At 59.8% G+C, this 14,745-nt stretch overlaps 6 protein-coding genes across 6 annotated transcripts; 2 read left to right on the top strand and 4 right to left on the bottom strand.

The window, feature by feature from the left end:
• Positions 1 to 776: 776 nt before the first annotated feature.
• Positions 777 to 1,453, bottom strand: VTJ83DRAFT_5356 (uncharacterized protein; the record flags this gene model as incomplete). The annotated part of the gene is made up of 2 exons (XM_071011947.1): positions 777 to 1,046; positions 1,121 to 1,453. 2 exons carry the CDS (start codon positions 1,451 to 1,453, stop codon positions 777 to 779), a joined length of 603 nt encoding a protein of 200 aa, XP_070864731.1.
• Positions 1,454 to 2,855: 1,402 nt separating this feature from the next.
• VTJ83DRAFT_5355 (uncharacterized protein) lies at positions 2,856 to 3,800 on the bottom strand (the record flags this gene model as incomplete). Its single annotated transcript, XM_071011946.1, has 1 exon — positions 2,856 to 3,800. The coding sequence occupies one exon, from the start codon at positions 3,798 to 3,800 to the stop codon at positions 2,856 to 2,858; it is 945 nt and encodes a 314-aa protein (XP_070864730.1).
• Positions 3,801 to 5,360: 1,560 nt separating this feature from the next.
• On the top strand, positions 5,361 to 6,761 carry VTJ83DRAFT_5354 (uncharacterized protein; the record flags this gene model as incomplete). The annotated part of the gene is made up of 1 exon (XM_071011945.1): positions 5,361 to 6,761. The coding sequence occupies one exon, from the start codon at positions 5,361 to 5,363 to the stop codon at positions 6,759 to 6,761; it is 1,401 nt and encodes a 466-aa protein (XP_070864729.1).
• A 167-nt stretch (positions 6,762 to 6,928) lies between these two features.
• VTJ83DRAFT_5353 (uncharacterized protein) lies at positions 6,929 to 7,948 on the bottom strand (the record flags this gene model as incomplete). Its single annotated transcript, XM_071011944.1, has 3 exons — positions 6,929 to 7,130; positions 7,215 to 7,262; positions 7,449 to 7,948. The coding sequence occupies 3 exons, from the start codon at positions 7,946 to 7,948 to the stop codon at positions 6,929 to 6,931; spliced, it is 750 nt and encodes a 249-aa protein (XP_070864728.1).
• A 1,257-nt stretch (positions 7,949 to 9,205) lies between these two features.
• On the bottom strand, positions 9,206 to 11,272 carry VTJ83DRAFT_5352 (uncharacterized protein; the record flags this gene model as incomplete). The annotated part of the gene is made up of 2 exons (XM_071011943.1): positions 9,206 to 10,918; positions 11,186 to 11,272. The coding sequence occupies 2 exons, from the start codon at positions 11,270 to 11,272 to the stop codon at positions 9,206 to 9,208; spliced, it is 1,800 nt and encodes a 599-aa protein (XP_070864727.1).
• Positions 11,273 to 13,323: 2,051 nt separating this feature from the next.
• Positions 13,324 to 14,588, top strand: VTJ83DRAFT_5351 (uncharacterized protein; the record flags this gene model as incomplete). Its single annotated transcript, XM_071011942.1, has 2 exons — positions 13,324 to 13,864; positions 13,972 to 14,588. The coding sequence occupies 2 exons, from the start codon at positions 13,324 to 13,326 to the stop codon at positions 14,586 to 14,588; spliced, it is 1,158 nt and encodes a 385-aa protein (XP_070864726.1).
• Between the last annotated feature and the right edge of the window lie 157 nt (positions 14,589 to 14,745).

Below are 14,745 nucleotides of genomic sequence, written 5' to 3'. Positions count from 1 at the left end.
ATGATCGATCGCCGTTGGTCTACACTCGTTCGTGGAGGTGAGATGTGTGAGGCGGGACATGCTCGGTGCTTTTCCCCGTGCCCCAGGGACCCATGATCGACACAACACAACATTGGGGTATGCAATCAAGGCAGATTCTGGCCTCCTGAGCCGGCTCATGATCAACCCCTCATGTCTATAGTATGCAAAGGGTTGACAGCGCCACGCAGGACCGCTGCAGCGAATCGATGCCTTCTGCGGCTTGGAAAAGTTGGCAGTGTCACGCCAAGGACCAGACCCATGGCCGGTCGTCTGGTGATCGGGCTGGATGCCGTTTCGGGCCAAGTCCGCGGCTGGGGGTCGCTCAGCCGCAGCATGGTTCCCCGGATTCTCACGCGAGCCAAGAGCTGCATAGTTATCTGAGGACGTCAAACCAGGGATTGTGGAGATTGCGATACGGCCAGCAACATGAGAGGGAGGGAGCTGTCACGAGAGCCAAAGCAGTTTCTCCTCTCCTTATCCTGGGGGGGGTATCAAATTCAAGTGGTATTCTTTTGCGCAGAGGTATCAGACAGACCGCACCAAAACGAATCATCCCAAACAAGCCCTGTCTCCCCGCATCAAGCCAGACTAAACATTAATAACGTAACCATTACCTACCCGTTTTGATTTCAGACTCCCGGATCCCCAATCGACTCCCTCCCTGGCCACCCCCCTTCCCACAGGGGGGTTTGTCAACCCCCTTCAACCCTATGAGAGGCAGGCAACCATCATACATATTTCCGCGGAACGATGGATCACTGGGCCTTGCCCTCGCCCGGGCCAGGGTACGACATGCCGGCAGGCGCCTGGTAGCCCTGCTGCTGGACGTTGCTAGCGAGCAGCTTCTCGCGGTGCTCGGCCTCCTTGTCGGCCTGCACGATGCTGCAGCAGCCGCAGCAGAACGCCAGGGCGACGTCGGTCAAGAAGTCGCCCTGCAGGTTGTGCTTGGCCCGGATCTCGGCGCGCTGCATGGCGACGGGCAGCCAGTGCAGGCAGACGCAGCCCGAGGCCCACATCATGAGGCACTGCAGGAATGGCGCGTGTCAGCTTGTACTAATAGCAGGTATCATGATGGGAAAAGGGAGGAAGGGGCGCGTACGGAAGCGTTGACGGGCTCCCAGCCCTGCAGGTCCGCGTTGCGGTGCAGGCGGTGGTGGGTGCGGCCAAAGACGACGCACGGGCAGCACCACGAGAGGAAGCACGTCTCGATGGGCGAGAAGAAGTTGAAGAAGGAGTTGTACCAGGGCTGAGCGCCCGCGGGGGACTTGGACTTGAACGTCTCGGAGGGCTTGGCGAGCACCTCGTTAAAGGCCGCCGACCAGTGGGCCACATCGTCGGGGTTGATCGGGGACGGCTTGGCCGGAGCGCCCGCGGCGATGGGCTGCTGCTGCTGTTGTTGTTGTTGTTGATGTTGTTGTTGCTGGTCGGCCATGTTGGGCGGTGGGTCCTGCAAAGAGGTGCTATTCGTCGAGAGGAAGCAGAAGATGTTGAGAAGAGGAAGAGGGTCAAGTTCGCTGGTGAGAACCGAGTCTCCAAGACGATATTAGATAAAAGCTTTGAGAGAATCAAAGCGAGAGACGGAGGAGGGGCTGCTGGTCTAGAGCAGACCGATTCGTTCGCTGACGGGAAGGTTGCCTTTTTGTATCAAGCTAGTTACCAAGCTGGCGCTTACACCGTTTCCGGCTCGCCGACGAATGGCCTGCCCATCCCAACCGTCCTCCCTCCCAGAGAGCCCATCTCTGCCGGCATGCTCCATCCCTTAGTGGCGTGTGCTGCACACCACCAGGTGATTTCCTGCGGGGCGGTGGAGATGAGAGGACGGCCAGATGCTCGGTTGTGTTTGTCCTTCCATGGCTCATCTCGACAGGGCAGGGCTGAAGCGAACACCCTGGAACCGCGGATCGGGCTAACTATAGTAACTCTTCACCAATCCGGCATGGCCCTGGTTCGGGCGGGGTTGCATCAGCCCTGCGAATATGCCTAATTCACCATGTACCGACGGTTCGTGCGTCCGTTGCTGCAATTTCTTGTATCCCTGAGACTGGGTTGGTTTCCTCATTTGGAATGGCCCGCAAGGGCGAACGGCTTTGGCGCCGCTAGCTTTATCGTTTCGGGTTGACTAAAGCTCCTCCATCTAACACCCAAGTCCATCAGGACGCTTCTACTATACATACACAGTACGCAGTAAGTCAAGAATTCTTGTTGCAGATATCCACAACGGCCGGCAATGACAGGGGCTGGCGAGGTCATCTTGGCTTTGGCCATGTCTGGTAGGCGAACCCTTCTGAACGCTTTGACGGCGCTACCTCCAACGTTACGTTATCAATAACCGACCTCACAACCTCACCTCTCATTATCTATGCTGGGGTGACCAAAACAGAATGCTTGTTACGCTACGGCAATCATGTTCACGTAAACTCCGCCACAGGAAACGGCGCACCGCCGGAGCCAGCGTGACATCGCACTGCGCACTGCGGGCCCTGCGGCGACAAGAGGTGTGTGGACACACCGATCCCAGGGCACCCTGTAAGGCGCGAGTAGGGGTCGTTGCAAGGGAGAAGGGGAATGGATGTCGTTCAGAGCGAGCTGCGAACGAGCTGTTATTCGTGGATGGGCAAACGTTTGGCCCGAGGATGGAATTTACCCGTTCAAGACTACCTCGTATAAGACACCGCCCAGGGCCATCTGTGATTGAGTTGCATCGATGAATGCCGTTGCGGTAGTATCAGCCTCGCAAGTTTGTGGAGCAATGCAATTTTGCCAGCGGCTCAAGATATACACCTCGGACGGACCCTATGGACGACGGCGAGACCCAGCTGGCTTGAAAGGAATCCTTACTTCTTGTCCCCAAAGAGCGCTACAGGCCTCCAAGCCATGTGCAACGACATCCAGTCCTCGCCCTCCACCTCCTCCACCTCCATCACCAGCACCCATCCCAGGGGCTCCTCCGCGCAAAGATCGGGCAGCGACTCACCGTCCTCGCTCTCCCCGTCCGTCAGATGCACAGAGACAGCCGCGAAGGCATCCACCTCGTCTTCCCCCAAGCTTTCCACCTTCTCATCCTCCTCTTCCTCCGCCCTCCCTCTCCTTCCGGGCTTTTCAACCACCCTCACCGTAACCGCCTCCTCGTTCCTCACAATATCCCGCAGAGAGAAGCCCCCCTCCCTCTCCCCGTCCTCATATCGTAGCCGCTCCCCCTCTCCCAGCCAACCCATCTCCTCGCCTCTTTTCCCTGCACCATCGTGCCCCTCGTCCCCGTTGCTACCAACACGCACGATCCCGACCCTTGCTCCGCCCGGGGCAACCGGCTCCCTCCACCGATCGCACGGCAATCCGACCCCGTCCCTCGCCAGCGCCATCCCATCCCGTAGAGCGTCATCCACCACCATCAGCGCCCCGCCGGCGCGATGCCGCGGCTCGACGCGCCAAACGGCAGGGCCCGAGGGGCCTTCCATGTAGCGACCCCCGCTTGGAGGAGGTGCGCGCCTCTTCCTTTCTTGCTGGACCGCGTTCTTGAATGGTTCTTGTTGCTCAGGCCGCTCCGGGTCCTGCTGCTCCCAGGTTACCCTCCTCGCACCAGGCCCGGCGAATCTCGGCGGGGATGGTTCGCGCAGGGTCGTGGGCTCGGTGACGAAGCCCTTGACGAAGCGGACGCGCTTTTCCGGCTTCTTTGCGGGAGGAGGGGCTGCCGAGGCGGGGCAGTAGGCGCGGTAGCCGTTGGAGAGACGAATGCGGGTGAGGCGGAGGTGGTCCGGGGGTTGGGTGGTTGTGTTTGCCATGGTTTGAGACGTCTCCTTTTTACCAAAGGGTGAGTTGTAAGACTGCAGCCCAAGTGGTTTGCAGTTGCGTGTATCAAGAGATCAAAGCGCACCAAGCTCGCTCAAGGTTGCAATCGTGTGTGTGTATGGGGGTGTGTCGTGGGGTAACTTTGCGTTGTCGTCGTGCGGAGAACCAGCCGGTTGAACAACAAAAGAGAGAAATGAGGGGTACTATGGCAGTGTTCTTGCTGGTTTGGGATGAGTGCAGGACGCTTGATATAATCATGGAATGTGCCCTGTCTTCGGGGTTGATGAAGCTTATTATGATGGCGCTGAACAGATGGCGTGAAGCACCACGAGCCACTCACCAGCGAACGGATCAACCTATCAATGATGACCGGCCTATCAGGGCGGCCACTACCGGATCGCTGCGTGATGTTCAGAGTTTTCTCTGCCTTGTGCGGCTGTTTGCCGGGTCTCCGCCGCCGGTCACCGGCCGACGCCACCGACCCGGCCCGCGCCGGCCAAGCACACCAGCTTTGGGCTTGATGTGCGTGCTGGCTTTGACAGCTGGAGTGTGTGAGCAACCGACAAATGATACCAAGCCAACCAAGGCATTCATGTAGAAGGGGTCGTCGTGAGGGTCGTGTTTGCCATCTCCCCTGAACATCTCTCTTGGGGCTCGAGATTGCTTGGAGGGTCCTGAAAAATTGAAAACCGCAGCAGCCCTCTTTACGGCTTCACACCTGATGGGAAAACGGCAAGACATAGAAGGGCAAATAGCACGAGTCGGTGTGTTGACTCTGGGATAATAATTGAACGCTTGGAGATCAGGAAAGAGGAAGAGCAATACTCGATGAAAAAAAGTGTTGTGTAGACATCCTTTACACCATTCTCTAGATCTTATTTTGCGATACTAGGTCAAGTCCAGGATGACAAGCGGATTGAACCGCGTCTAGGAAGTCTTCATCTAGTAGTGCCAAAGTAAAGAATTACTATCAGAGATGGCTAGCTAGGCTTGGGTCGATCCAAGCAAGAACCTTCAGCTTGACAATGCCTCCGCCATCATGATACCATGAGGCGCTCTACAAAGCAACTCGATACTACTCTCAAGTTCAGTTCTCATTCTTTGTAAATTCGCTCCTCTCGATGTAAAAAGGGCATTGGGGCTCATGGCGAGTCCAAGGTTCAAGGAAGACTAGGAAGCATCGATTACAGATAAGGGACTCATACCATACACCGTAAGTGAGTACAGTGCTACCATTGGAATTGTTGACCATCCATACTGTACAAAGCCTTACAATGCCCCGCTTTCCTATCTCGTCGGATCCATTTCCCCGGGACCCAAAGCCTCTTGAAGACTCCACCTCCTCCCACTCACTCACTCGGATTTCTCACTCACTCACTAACGTCTACTCACTCACCAACTCACTTACACTCACTCACTTTTACCCCGGCCCATTTTCGCCTGCTACACTTCACACCACCGCCGACGGGAGGCGACGCTTACCGCTTGCCCTAGCGTGGAATGGGGCTTTGGAGGCAGGACCGGTGCGGCTATCCCTCGCTGGCGCCGGCGACATGACCGTGGACGAGGCTGCCGTCGCCGCCGCCGCCGCCAAGGCGCTGGCGGATGCTGGAGCAGATGCTGGAGCACAAGAAGCCGGGTTAGGCCACACGCCTGACAGCCACGGCGCCAGCAACACCTCGAGTGACAGCACAAAAGCCCCTGCAGACGACCGGCTCACCCTCATCATCACCACGTCGCCAACCCCCTCGGCCCCATCCACCGAGCTGCTCGAGCACATCATTGCTGCCTTTCGCGCCCACTGCCCGGCCCTGACGCGCTGCCGTGTCATCCTGGTCCTCGACACGTACGACCATATCAGCTCGGCCAACCGCCTCAAAAAGGGCCACGTCACGGCCGAGGGCGCCCGTCTGTACGCCGAGTACAAGGTTCGCGCCAAGCGCCTGATCCTCGACGTCTACGCCGGCCCGGATGTCGAGAACGACAGCCTTGTTAGCGACAGCGCCGAGGCCGAGTTCGGCTGCCTTGGGATTCTCCCCCAGCACGCCAACAACGCCGTGGCCCTGGCCATCACGCGCACGCCGGACCGGCGCGTCACCTTTGTCGAGCCGGCCCAGCGCCTGGGGTTTGGCCTTGCCGTTCGTTCTGCCCTGCGTCTCACCCAGACGCCGTACGTCTGGGTCCAGCAGCACGACTGGGCGCTCATCACCGACATTCCGCTCGGCCCGCTCCTCACGCTCATGCAGCAGCAACAGCAGCACCGCCACCCACATTCAGGGGCTGCGACCAGCGGGGGCAGCGATGGCGACGACGACGACGATGACGATGATGATGATGATGATGATGGTCATGATGGTGACCAGGATGATGGCGAGATCGCCAACGCTCGTTCCGTCGGCGTGCCCATTCAATACGTCTGCTTCCCGTCGGTGCGCATGGTCGAGTACGCCCGGTCGGACCACGTCATGCGGTACACGGCGCTGCGGGCCTTGACGAACCTACACAAGCAAAACTTTAGCGTGCGGGTCGAGACCTCCCCCTCAACCAACGTCGACACTGCCACTGCCGCCGCCGCCGAGGAGGCCGCTCCCGGCATCACCACGGTCAAGATCCCGCTAACGCCGCTCTTCTTTTGGCACGACAAACCCCACGTCGCCGAAACGGCGCACTACCTGGCCCGCGTCTTCCCCGGGCGGGCGTCGCTGCCCCGTGGCGCCTTCATCGAGGACACCATCGGCCACCGGGCGCGCACCGAGATGAAGGACGGCCACTGGCGCCGCTGGGCGTGCTGGCTGTACTATCCGGACGAGGGGAAGCAGCTGTGCGTGCGCCATCTGAAGGGCCGGACCTGGCGCGGCACCGAGGGCGAGCTGGCCAAGAAGATGGAGTGTATGAGGTTGAACAAGGGGAGGGCGAGGAGGAGGGCGACGGAGCCGGATGATGATACCCCGTGATACGCATGTGCTCTCACCAGAGATGGGAGGAGAAAGGTCCCCATGGACGGGAACGAAAAGAAGGAAGCCTGTGGCGGATGTGCTTGAGCATAACGCAACGCAACGGAATGTCCACCTAGATAGAATAGCTATTCGCAACCAGCGATCCGCAGGGGCAGCCGACTCCATCAAAGCTGGATCGTCGCAATGGGCTTGGACCACTCCGAGATGGGCTTGTAGGTGGGCACCAGCCAGATCTCGCCGCCTTCCCAGCCTTCCCCATCGTGCTGCGACTCGTCTTGAACGACATCCTTGGCGGGCCTGACTCCCGCCTCGCGGACCATCTCGGCAACCTTCTTGAGCGTTTCCCCCGAGATGGGTTGGTCGCCGCTGAGACAAACCGTTCATTAGCTGACCTGGATGATCCTTATCATCTACGGTTTTGAAGTTGTGAAGGAAGGGGGAGACGCTTACTACATGAGGCTCAAATGCGGGCCGTAGGCCTCCTCCCACCAGCGCAACCTTGAAATAAAGGACCTCTTTGTTAGCTTCATGATGTTGATGATGATGATGATGATGATGCCCACAACTTCATCCCCAATTCTGCACCCTCCGTCTAGGTCACGTTCTCTTGACGACACACTTTACACACAAATGCACAAAAAAAAAAAAAAAAAAAAAAAAAAAGAGACAGAGAAAGAGACTCACCATTGCTGCGTCTTCTCACCAAAGCTGACCTCGAGCTCGCCATCAGCACCGGTTCCCACCACGCTCACCTCCTCCCCGAGCACCGCCCCGGCCGTCGCCACCCCGGCCAGCGTCCTCACGCCTCCGTCCAGGCCGATCCTGACAAAGCAGCGCCGGAAGAAGTGATCCTGCCCGTCCACCTCGCCCGGCCGAACCCTCACCTTGAAGCCCGTCTTCTCGCCGTCGTCGTCGTTGCCCTGGAGCAGCGGGGCGAAGACGCGCTCGAGGAAGGCCTGCGGGCCGCCGGGCGCGTCCTCGGCGGTGTGCGCGGCCGGGATGGAGCTGGCGAGGGTGATGTGCGGGGGGAAGAAGTGCGGAGCGACGGGGGGGTTGGCGGTGGGAGAGGCGGCCAGGTGGGGGAACGCCCCGGGGAGGGTTCGGTGGATGAGGTCGGAGAGGAGAGGACGCAAGGGGTGGGACGGGGGTGGGAGGAGCCAGATGGAGAAGGTTTGGGAGGCCATGGTTTGCTTTCTTTCTCTCTTTTTTTTTTTTCACCTTTTGCTTTTTTTTTCTTTTTTCCTTTGCTTGGCTAGTTATCGTGTCGGATGCTTCCCCTCTCTTTCTCGCTAATTCTCCTTCTCTCTGTCTCTCTCTCTCTTTTCTCTCCCTGTGCGGGGTTTCGTGTGGCTGCAGGCTGTGACACGGGGGAGAGTTTGGCTTGACGATTGGATGGTTCTGTTGCACAACAGAACGGTTAGCGGGAATTCCCGACCGACCCTCTGGCTCGGGTCGGTGTGGCGTCGGTCTGCATGTTGCGTTTCGACATGAGTGTGGCACGTGGCTTTGAAGGGTGACTCGGATTCTGTTGCTTTTTCCCACGCACTCGGTTACCGTCGACACAACCGGACGGCCCTTGACCCGTTGTGTTTTTCTAACCGCCTCCCAGAGCTATACTGTATACGTACGGAATGCTGGAACGACGAGGCGTTCTAAGCGATGGCTGAGGAACATACTGCGTACGCAGTAAGGCCGTGACAGGGGTCGGTCCAGGGGTTCGAACCAAGGGGGCTCTGGGAGTTGCGGACCCCTTGTTTGTGGGGGGGGGGGTGTTAGGTGAGGGAACATTCTTGCTTTTTCTATGCAGTCAGTTATCTCGTGTACTATACATGTTGTACATGCATAGTTACTGCGTACACGGTGAACTAGTGGGGTGCCCTCTGGCCCCCCCCCTGGTCATGCAGCTGTGCAGCCTCTTGAGGATTCTTGGCGGGCAACCAGCGTTATGTACCGTAGGTACGCGTCGATGACCTTTTGTGGCTTCCCTTGCGAAGAAGGGTCAACAACGCTGTTCACTTGTGTCCTTCGTATGTACATACGAAGGTGGTAGCTCCATGCTGCATGATGTATTATGGCTTGCTTTTTGTTGTTCTTGTCTCTTCGACAGGCAAAGCTCTCGTGGGGCCGGCCTCGAAATAGAAAACATCAACACAACGCATGACTGGAAAAGACGGATAGATTAATATAGATTACTAAATTTGGAACGACCGTACACTACGAAGTAGCAAACCATAGCCCAACAATGCCAGTCACAATGCGTGTCACAACCTATCTCCCCGTCAACTCCTAACACCACGCTGCTCCCTCGCTTCGCTCCAGAGCCCCCCCTACCGTCTGAACCCTGAATCATCCATCCCTCGCCAATCCTAACCCCCAACACCTTACCCTGTCCCATATGCCCAAAGGTATCCCCCCAAAGCCTTCTCTCCCCTGCATCATGTTCAAACCGTCGGCTTCCTGCACAGCGGGCCGTCGGGCAGCTCGATGAAATCCTCGGCGCCCACGCAGGTCGGGCAGTAAAAGACCCTGTCGGGATCGTACTTGTTCTTGGCCGCGAGGTGGGAGGCGTAGTTGCTGCCGTAGAAGCTGTCAATGTAGTCCGGGTCGTGGCGGTCGCCCTCGTTCATGTAGCCGCCCGTGTTGGGGGCGAGCTGCTTGAGCGCGGCGCCGCGGACGTAGGTGACCTGGTCGTTGACGAACTGGCGCATCTCGTTGGTGGCGACGTGGGGAACGCCCTGGCCCGTGATGATGACAAAGTGCGAGGTGCGCCACGCCGGGTGGAGGCCGGACGACGGGTCGGCGGCGTCCTCAAACACCTGGCCGCCCGAGACGAGCAGGATGACGTTGGACGTGAACTCGCCGGGGGCGCCGCTGATGACCTCGACGGCGTCGCGCACGCGCTGGCGGTCGGCGACGGCGGCGGGGTCGATCAGGCGCGACGTCAGGATGGAGGTGTTGCCCGTCGGGTCGTACAGGCCCGACTCGGCAAAGTAGAAGCTCCAGTAGTCGTTGTACTCGGCCCAGGTCGAGATGATCATGAGCTTGGCGCGGTAGGGCTCGAGCAGGGCGAGGGTCGCGTTCATGACGGTCTCGGCCTCCTCGCGCTCCTTGCCGATGGCCCAGAAGCCGTGGGCGTAGCCGGACGGGATGTCGCCGATGAAGCCGCGGGGGAAGTTGCGGAACCAGTAGCCGTAGCCGGCGAAGCCGCCGTCGCTCAGGGCCGGCATCTGCTGGAGCAGCGTCGTCACGGCCTCGAGGAGGTCGAGGTTCTCGGGGGTGTGCTGGTAGGGGGCGATGGCGAGGCGGTGGGCCACGACCTTGTCGACGTTGGGGTGGGCCTTGACGGTGGAGCTCAGGACGACGCCGTAGCCGGGGCCGCCGCCGCGCATGGCGCGGAAGAGGTCGGCGTTCTGGCAGTGGTTGGCGCGGACGATGGTGCCGTTGGCGAGCATCACCTCGAGCTCGAGGATCTGGTCGGCGCCCAGGCCAAAGTTGCGCGTCGCCGGGCCGTGGCCGCCGCCCGAGGGCCAGCCGCCGATGGCGCCGGGCGAGAGGGCGCCGCCGCCGACGGCGATGACGTTGTTGTCGCGGGCCACCTGGTAGACGTCGCGCCACTGCCAGTTGCCGTCGATGTGGATGGCGCTGCCGGTCCAGTTGGAGGCGGTGCAGCCCGTGAAGGACTCAAACGTCTCCTGGAAGGTGATGTCGTTGCGGAAGTTGTTGAGCCACAGCTCCAGGCCGCCGTAGCCGTCGGAGCGGCCGAGGAGGTCGTGGCCCGTGCCCGTGACGACGAGGCGGATGTTGTGCTGCTGCGCAAAGGCGAGGGTGGCGGCGATGTCCTCCCGCGAGGTGGCGTTGACCGCCATCGGGGGCAGCTGGCCCAGGCTGCACGTCGTCGGGGTCGCCCCCTTGGCGTAGTCCACCGGGGCGCAGGTGATGTTGTACGGGTAGGGCCGGCCGATGGGGCTGGACGTCTGGAAGTCCTGGTCGGACCACATCTCGGTCACGTAGGCGCAGCGCGCCAAGTCCTTCTTGGGGCCGTCATAGCACGACTCGGCGATGGGGGATGTCGCGATCAGCTTGCGGTGGTCGCCAAGCTCGCGGCCGAACTTGAACCACTCGCACTTGCTGGGCCAGCACGAGTCGCCGGGGACCTGGGTTGCAGCGTGTCAGGTCAGCGGGATTGGAAGCGAGGGCTCTGGGATGCAGGATGCGTCCGCAGGCTGCAGGGTATGTGTATGGGGGGCGCGGGCCACGCGCATGCGTGAGGCGCGAGGAGGGGGAGAAGACCATGTCCGGGGAGGCTTTTTCCGTCCGATGCGCCGAGAACGCATCGCCAACGCACACCGCTGGCAAGTTCCATGTGTCCGGAACGTGGTGTGTGTGTGCATGTATGTAAATGGGGGCTCGCAACAACTTACACATCGGCAGTCGGGCTGGGCATCCCGTCGAAGCCCCGCGGCATGGGAAACCGTGACAAGGAGTGACAATGCCGCTTGGACCTTCATCTTGACCACCTACACCAAAACCTGAGGGGATAAAGGAAACGACTGGAGGAGATCAAATCAAACAACAACAGCAGAAAAAAGAGCGGATAGGTGGCGTGGTAGGTAGCGAGAGAAGATCACGACAGCCACGAGAGAGGGAAATCATGACGCTTTTCTGCTACCACAATGGCTCCGGATGTGGGAGACGTGGGGTCTCAGGGGGTAGCAATGCCTAACCCGTCTGATCATGTACATACCGTCCCAGGTGTCCCGGCAGTGTGGATGCCCAGCTCTGGTAGCCCATCTCTCGGGTCCGAAAGCGAGTGGTGTTGAAGGGGTGGGTGGGAGACGGCCTGTTGGTAACCACAAGGGGGCATTGGACGATTTTTGCAGAATCTCATCAGCAAAGGTCCTCAATGCAGCCTAGCTCTCAAGGGACGACCCGATAGTCGGGAGCCGCCGAGCTAAGCAGAGCCAGGAGGCCGAGACGATAAACTTCAAGCTTCGCCCGCCACCGTTTAACTTTAGTCAACCCCCACGCAGACCAAGATGCTAGCAAGCCACGGAACTCTCCCCGCCCGCCGGGCGATACCCAGTCAGGATGGGCGGTGGGGACGAGAGGAACCCTTTGTGATTTCGGCTGCGACGTAGGAATTACCTCCTTGTTGCCCCGGAAGAGCCGACCCCTGCCGGCTCGGCCCTCTCCCGGGCAATGGTTTCGTCCACGCCGCTCTCCCGCCCATGCTAACTCCGCTACCGCCTCCGGCATCCCTTGCCGCCTTGGCAATATGGATAACCACCCTTGTGTTTCTTTTTTTCGGCCCCTTCGCCACGACTCGGCACGCAGCAGAATCCTTCGACCTCCTCCTCTTCCTCTCTCCGCCTCCTGCTCGCTTCCTCGGCTGTCTTAACCCCCTAGGTGACAGCGGGCACAACTCATGGCACAAGCATGAGAACAAGCACAAGCAAAAGCACAATGCTGTGGCTTCCACCCTGACGACAGACAGACAGGCAGGCGGGAAACAAAATCAAACCGGCGTTTCTTGATGAGCTCAGGTTCGGATTATGAACTGGCCATGCAAGCTCGACAGCCAGCGCCACCATGAGGCCATCCCTCCTGCAGGCGAGCACTTCTCTGGGCCCGGGTGACCGTCAAGGTTCTTTCTTCTTTTCCTTATGCGCAAAAAGCACCCTCCAGACTAACTAGTGTATTGTCCTGCGCAAGACTGGAACTCGTCTTGCCTCTGCCCAATGAGGGCTCCATTTCCAGCACGCAGTATGCTCTTCCCGCTGGCTTTTCTCCAACGGCCTGAAGAACCGGTGTGTCCGGGTTGCATTGGTCTCCATACGGACTTGGGCGTTCCGTCCGGGTGTGGTATTCCATTCTATGAAGAGCCAGGATCAACAAACACCTCCCACTCTTGGGGTTGACCCCCAAACAAGCCACATTTCAGGGGCCGGAAGGGTTTCCTGCAGCCATCACGGTCCCCATACTCTGGTTCACCATTCATCAAGCCTCGACCGGGGCTGCTGAAACCACAGAAGGCAAACAAGCTGCAGCGTATGTAACCGACAAGCCTGGGCGGGCAGGCCGCCGGCCACTCGGAACCCAGGTCGACAAGGGCGTGGAAGAAGCCCAGAATCTTCAACGCAACCTTCGCTTCACGGCAATTGCCGTCCTGAAGATGCCTGGAACACGCCCACGCAAGCATGGGAGGGGGCTTCGCCATGGAGGCTTCTCCGGACGCTCGGCATCTTCCGGGGGAGAAGCAAGAGGTTGCTTTCTTAAAACCCTTTCGTCGTACCCACGGCGTTGCAAGTGTTTTGAGACATATTTTGTTGTGTCTCCTATGTAAGAGCAAGCAAGGCTCGGGAAGGTCATCGCAGCAGCTTGCCGGTCTTCCCGCCCACTTTGTCCTCTCCCTGCCCAAGCGTGCACGACGAGCGAGTGACTCTGCGAGTCGTTTCTCGCAACGCCGCCTAGCAACGTAGATCGACGATCGACCCGCTCTCCCTTCCCATAGCCCGGTCAAGACGGAAGAACAAAACATCACCAACGACCACCCGCCACCATGTCGGCGCAGCAGCCGGCTCCGAAACCCAACCCGAATGCCCCCCTTCAGGGCGTCGCCAACACGGTCGACGAGATGGGCATGCGCGCCATCATCTGGGTGCTCTACGTGGTCACCACCACCTTTGTCGTCCTGCGCCTGGCCGTGCGGTTCCGTCAAAACGGCAAATTCCTCTACGATGACTGCTGGATCATCTTTGCCTGGCTCGCCTACACCACCAACGACATCCTCCAGACCATCCAGCTCCCGTATCTCTGGTACATCACGTACCTCAAGGCCGGCCGGATCGTCTCCGGCACCGAGACCGTCTACATGCTGATGCAGCTCACGCGCTGGCAATTCCCCATCATCAAGCTCTTTTGGACCATCCTGTGGTCCGTCAAGGCCAGCTTCCTGGCCGTCTTTTACCGCTTCGTCAAGCCCTTTCCCATCCTGCGTCGCCTGTGGTGGGCCGTGGCCGCCTTTGCCTTGCTCGCCTACATCGGCTGCTGGCTCGCCAGCTCCCTGACGTGCTCGCCGCCGTCCGACTACTTTAAGCCCGGTATGTGAACAGCTCTCTCTGTCTCTCGCTGTATATATTATATATATATATCCCAAAGTCAGTTGTTTGGTTGGGCTCCAAACTAACCTCTCGTCCCCCTCCCCCAGGCAAATGCAACTCCCCCCACGAGCTCTGGATGCAAAAGCTCAACGTCGTCTACTCCACCACCGTCGACATCAGCAGCGACGTCATGATCATGGCCCTCCCCATCTCCATCCTTCCCTCTCTCCAGCTCGACCTTCGCCGCAAGATCGGCCTCGCCGTCGCCTTCAGCCTGGGCTTCATCATCATCGCCGTCGCCTGCGTCCGCATGACCCAGGTCCTCACCCCTTCGGGCACCGTCGACCTCATCGGCCTCGCCATCTGGGGCGCCGTCGAGACCTCCGCCGCCATCATCGTCGGCTGCCTGCCCCCGCTCAAGGCCCTGCTGTCGCGCGAGGTCAAAAAGTACAGCACCCGCGGCAAGACGACCTACGGCCAGGGCGGCACGAGCGGCGGCAGCCCCGGCCGGACCGGCTACGGCGCCCACAGCGTGGCGAGGACCGTCATGGCCGCCGAGGCGATCCCGCTCGACGGCCAGCACCAGCAGCAGCAAATGGACGGCGGCATCTACGTCCAGAGGACGTACCATACTACCGTCGAGTTCGACGGGGACACGTCGTCCCGCGAGGGCGACGAGGTGGGCATCATCAAGCAGAACGGGAGGCACGACGTGCCTGTATAACGACCTGTTCTTTTCCTTCGCTTTGACGGAATGCTGCTTTTCTTTGTGCAGGGCTTGGTGCTGCATGTATGTGGTGGTTTCACGGGTTCGTTGAGTTTCTCACGGGGGGGGGTGTTCTAGACGGGGAAGCATCAGCGGCGGCGTCATCATCATCATT

Source organism: Remersonia thermophila, chromosome 5, assembly GCF_042764415.1.
Source record: "Remersonia thermophila strain ATCC 22073 chromosome 5, whole genome shotgun sequence".
In the NCBI taxonomy this organism is placed as follows: domain Eukaryota; kingdom Fungi; phylum Ascomycota; class Sordariomycetes; order Sordariales; family Chaetomiaceae; genus Remersonia; species Remersonia thermophila.
This window is presented reverse-complemented; position numbering and strand designations above follow the sequence as displayed.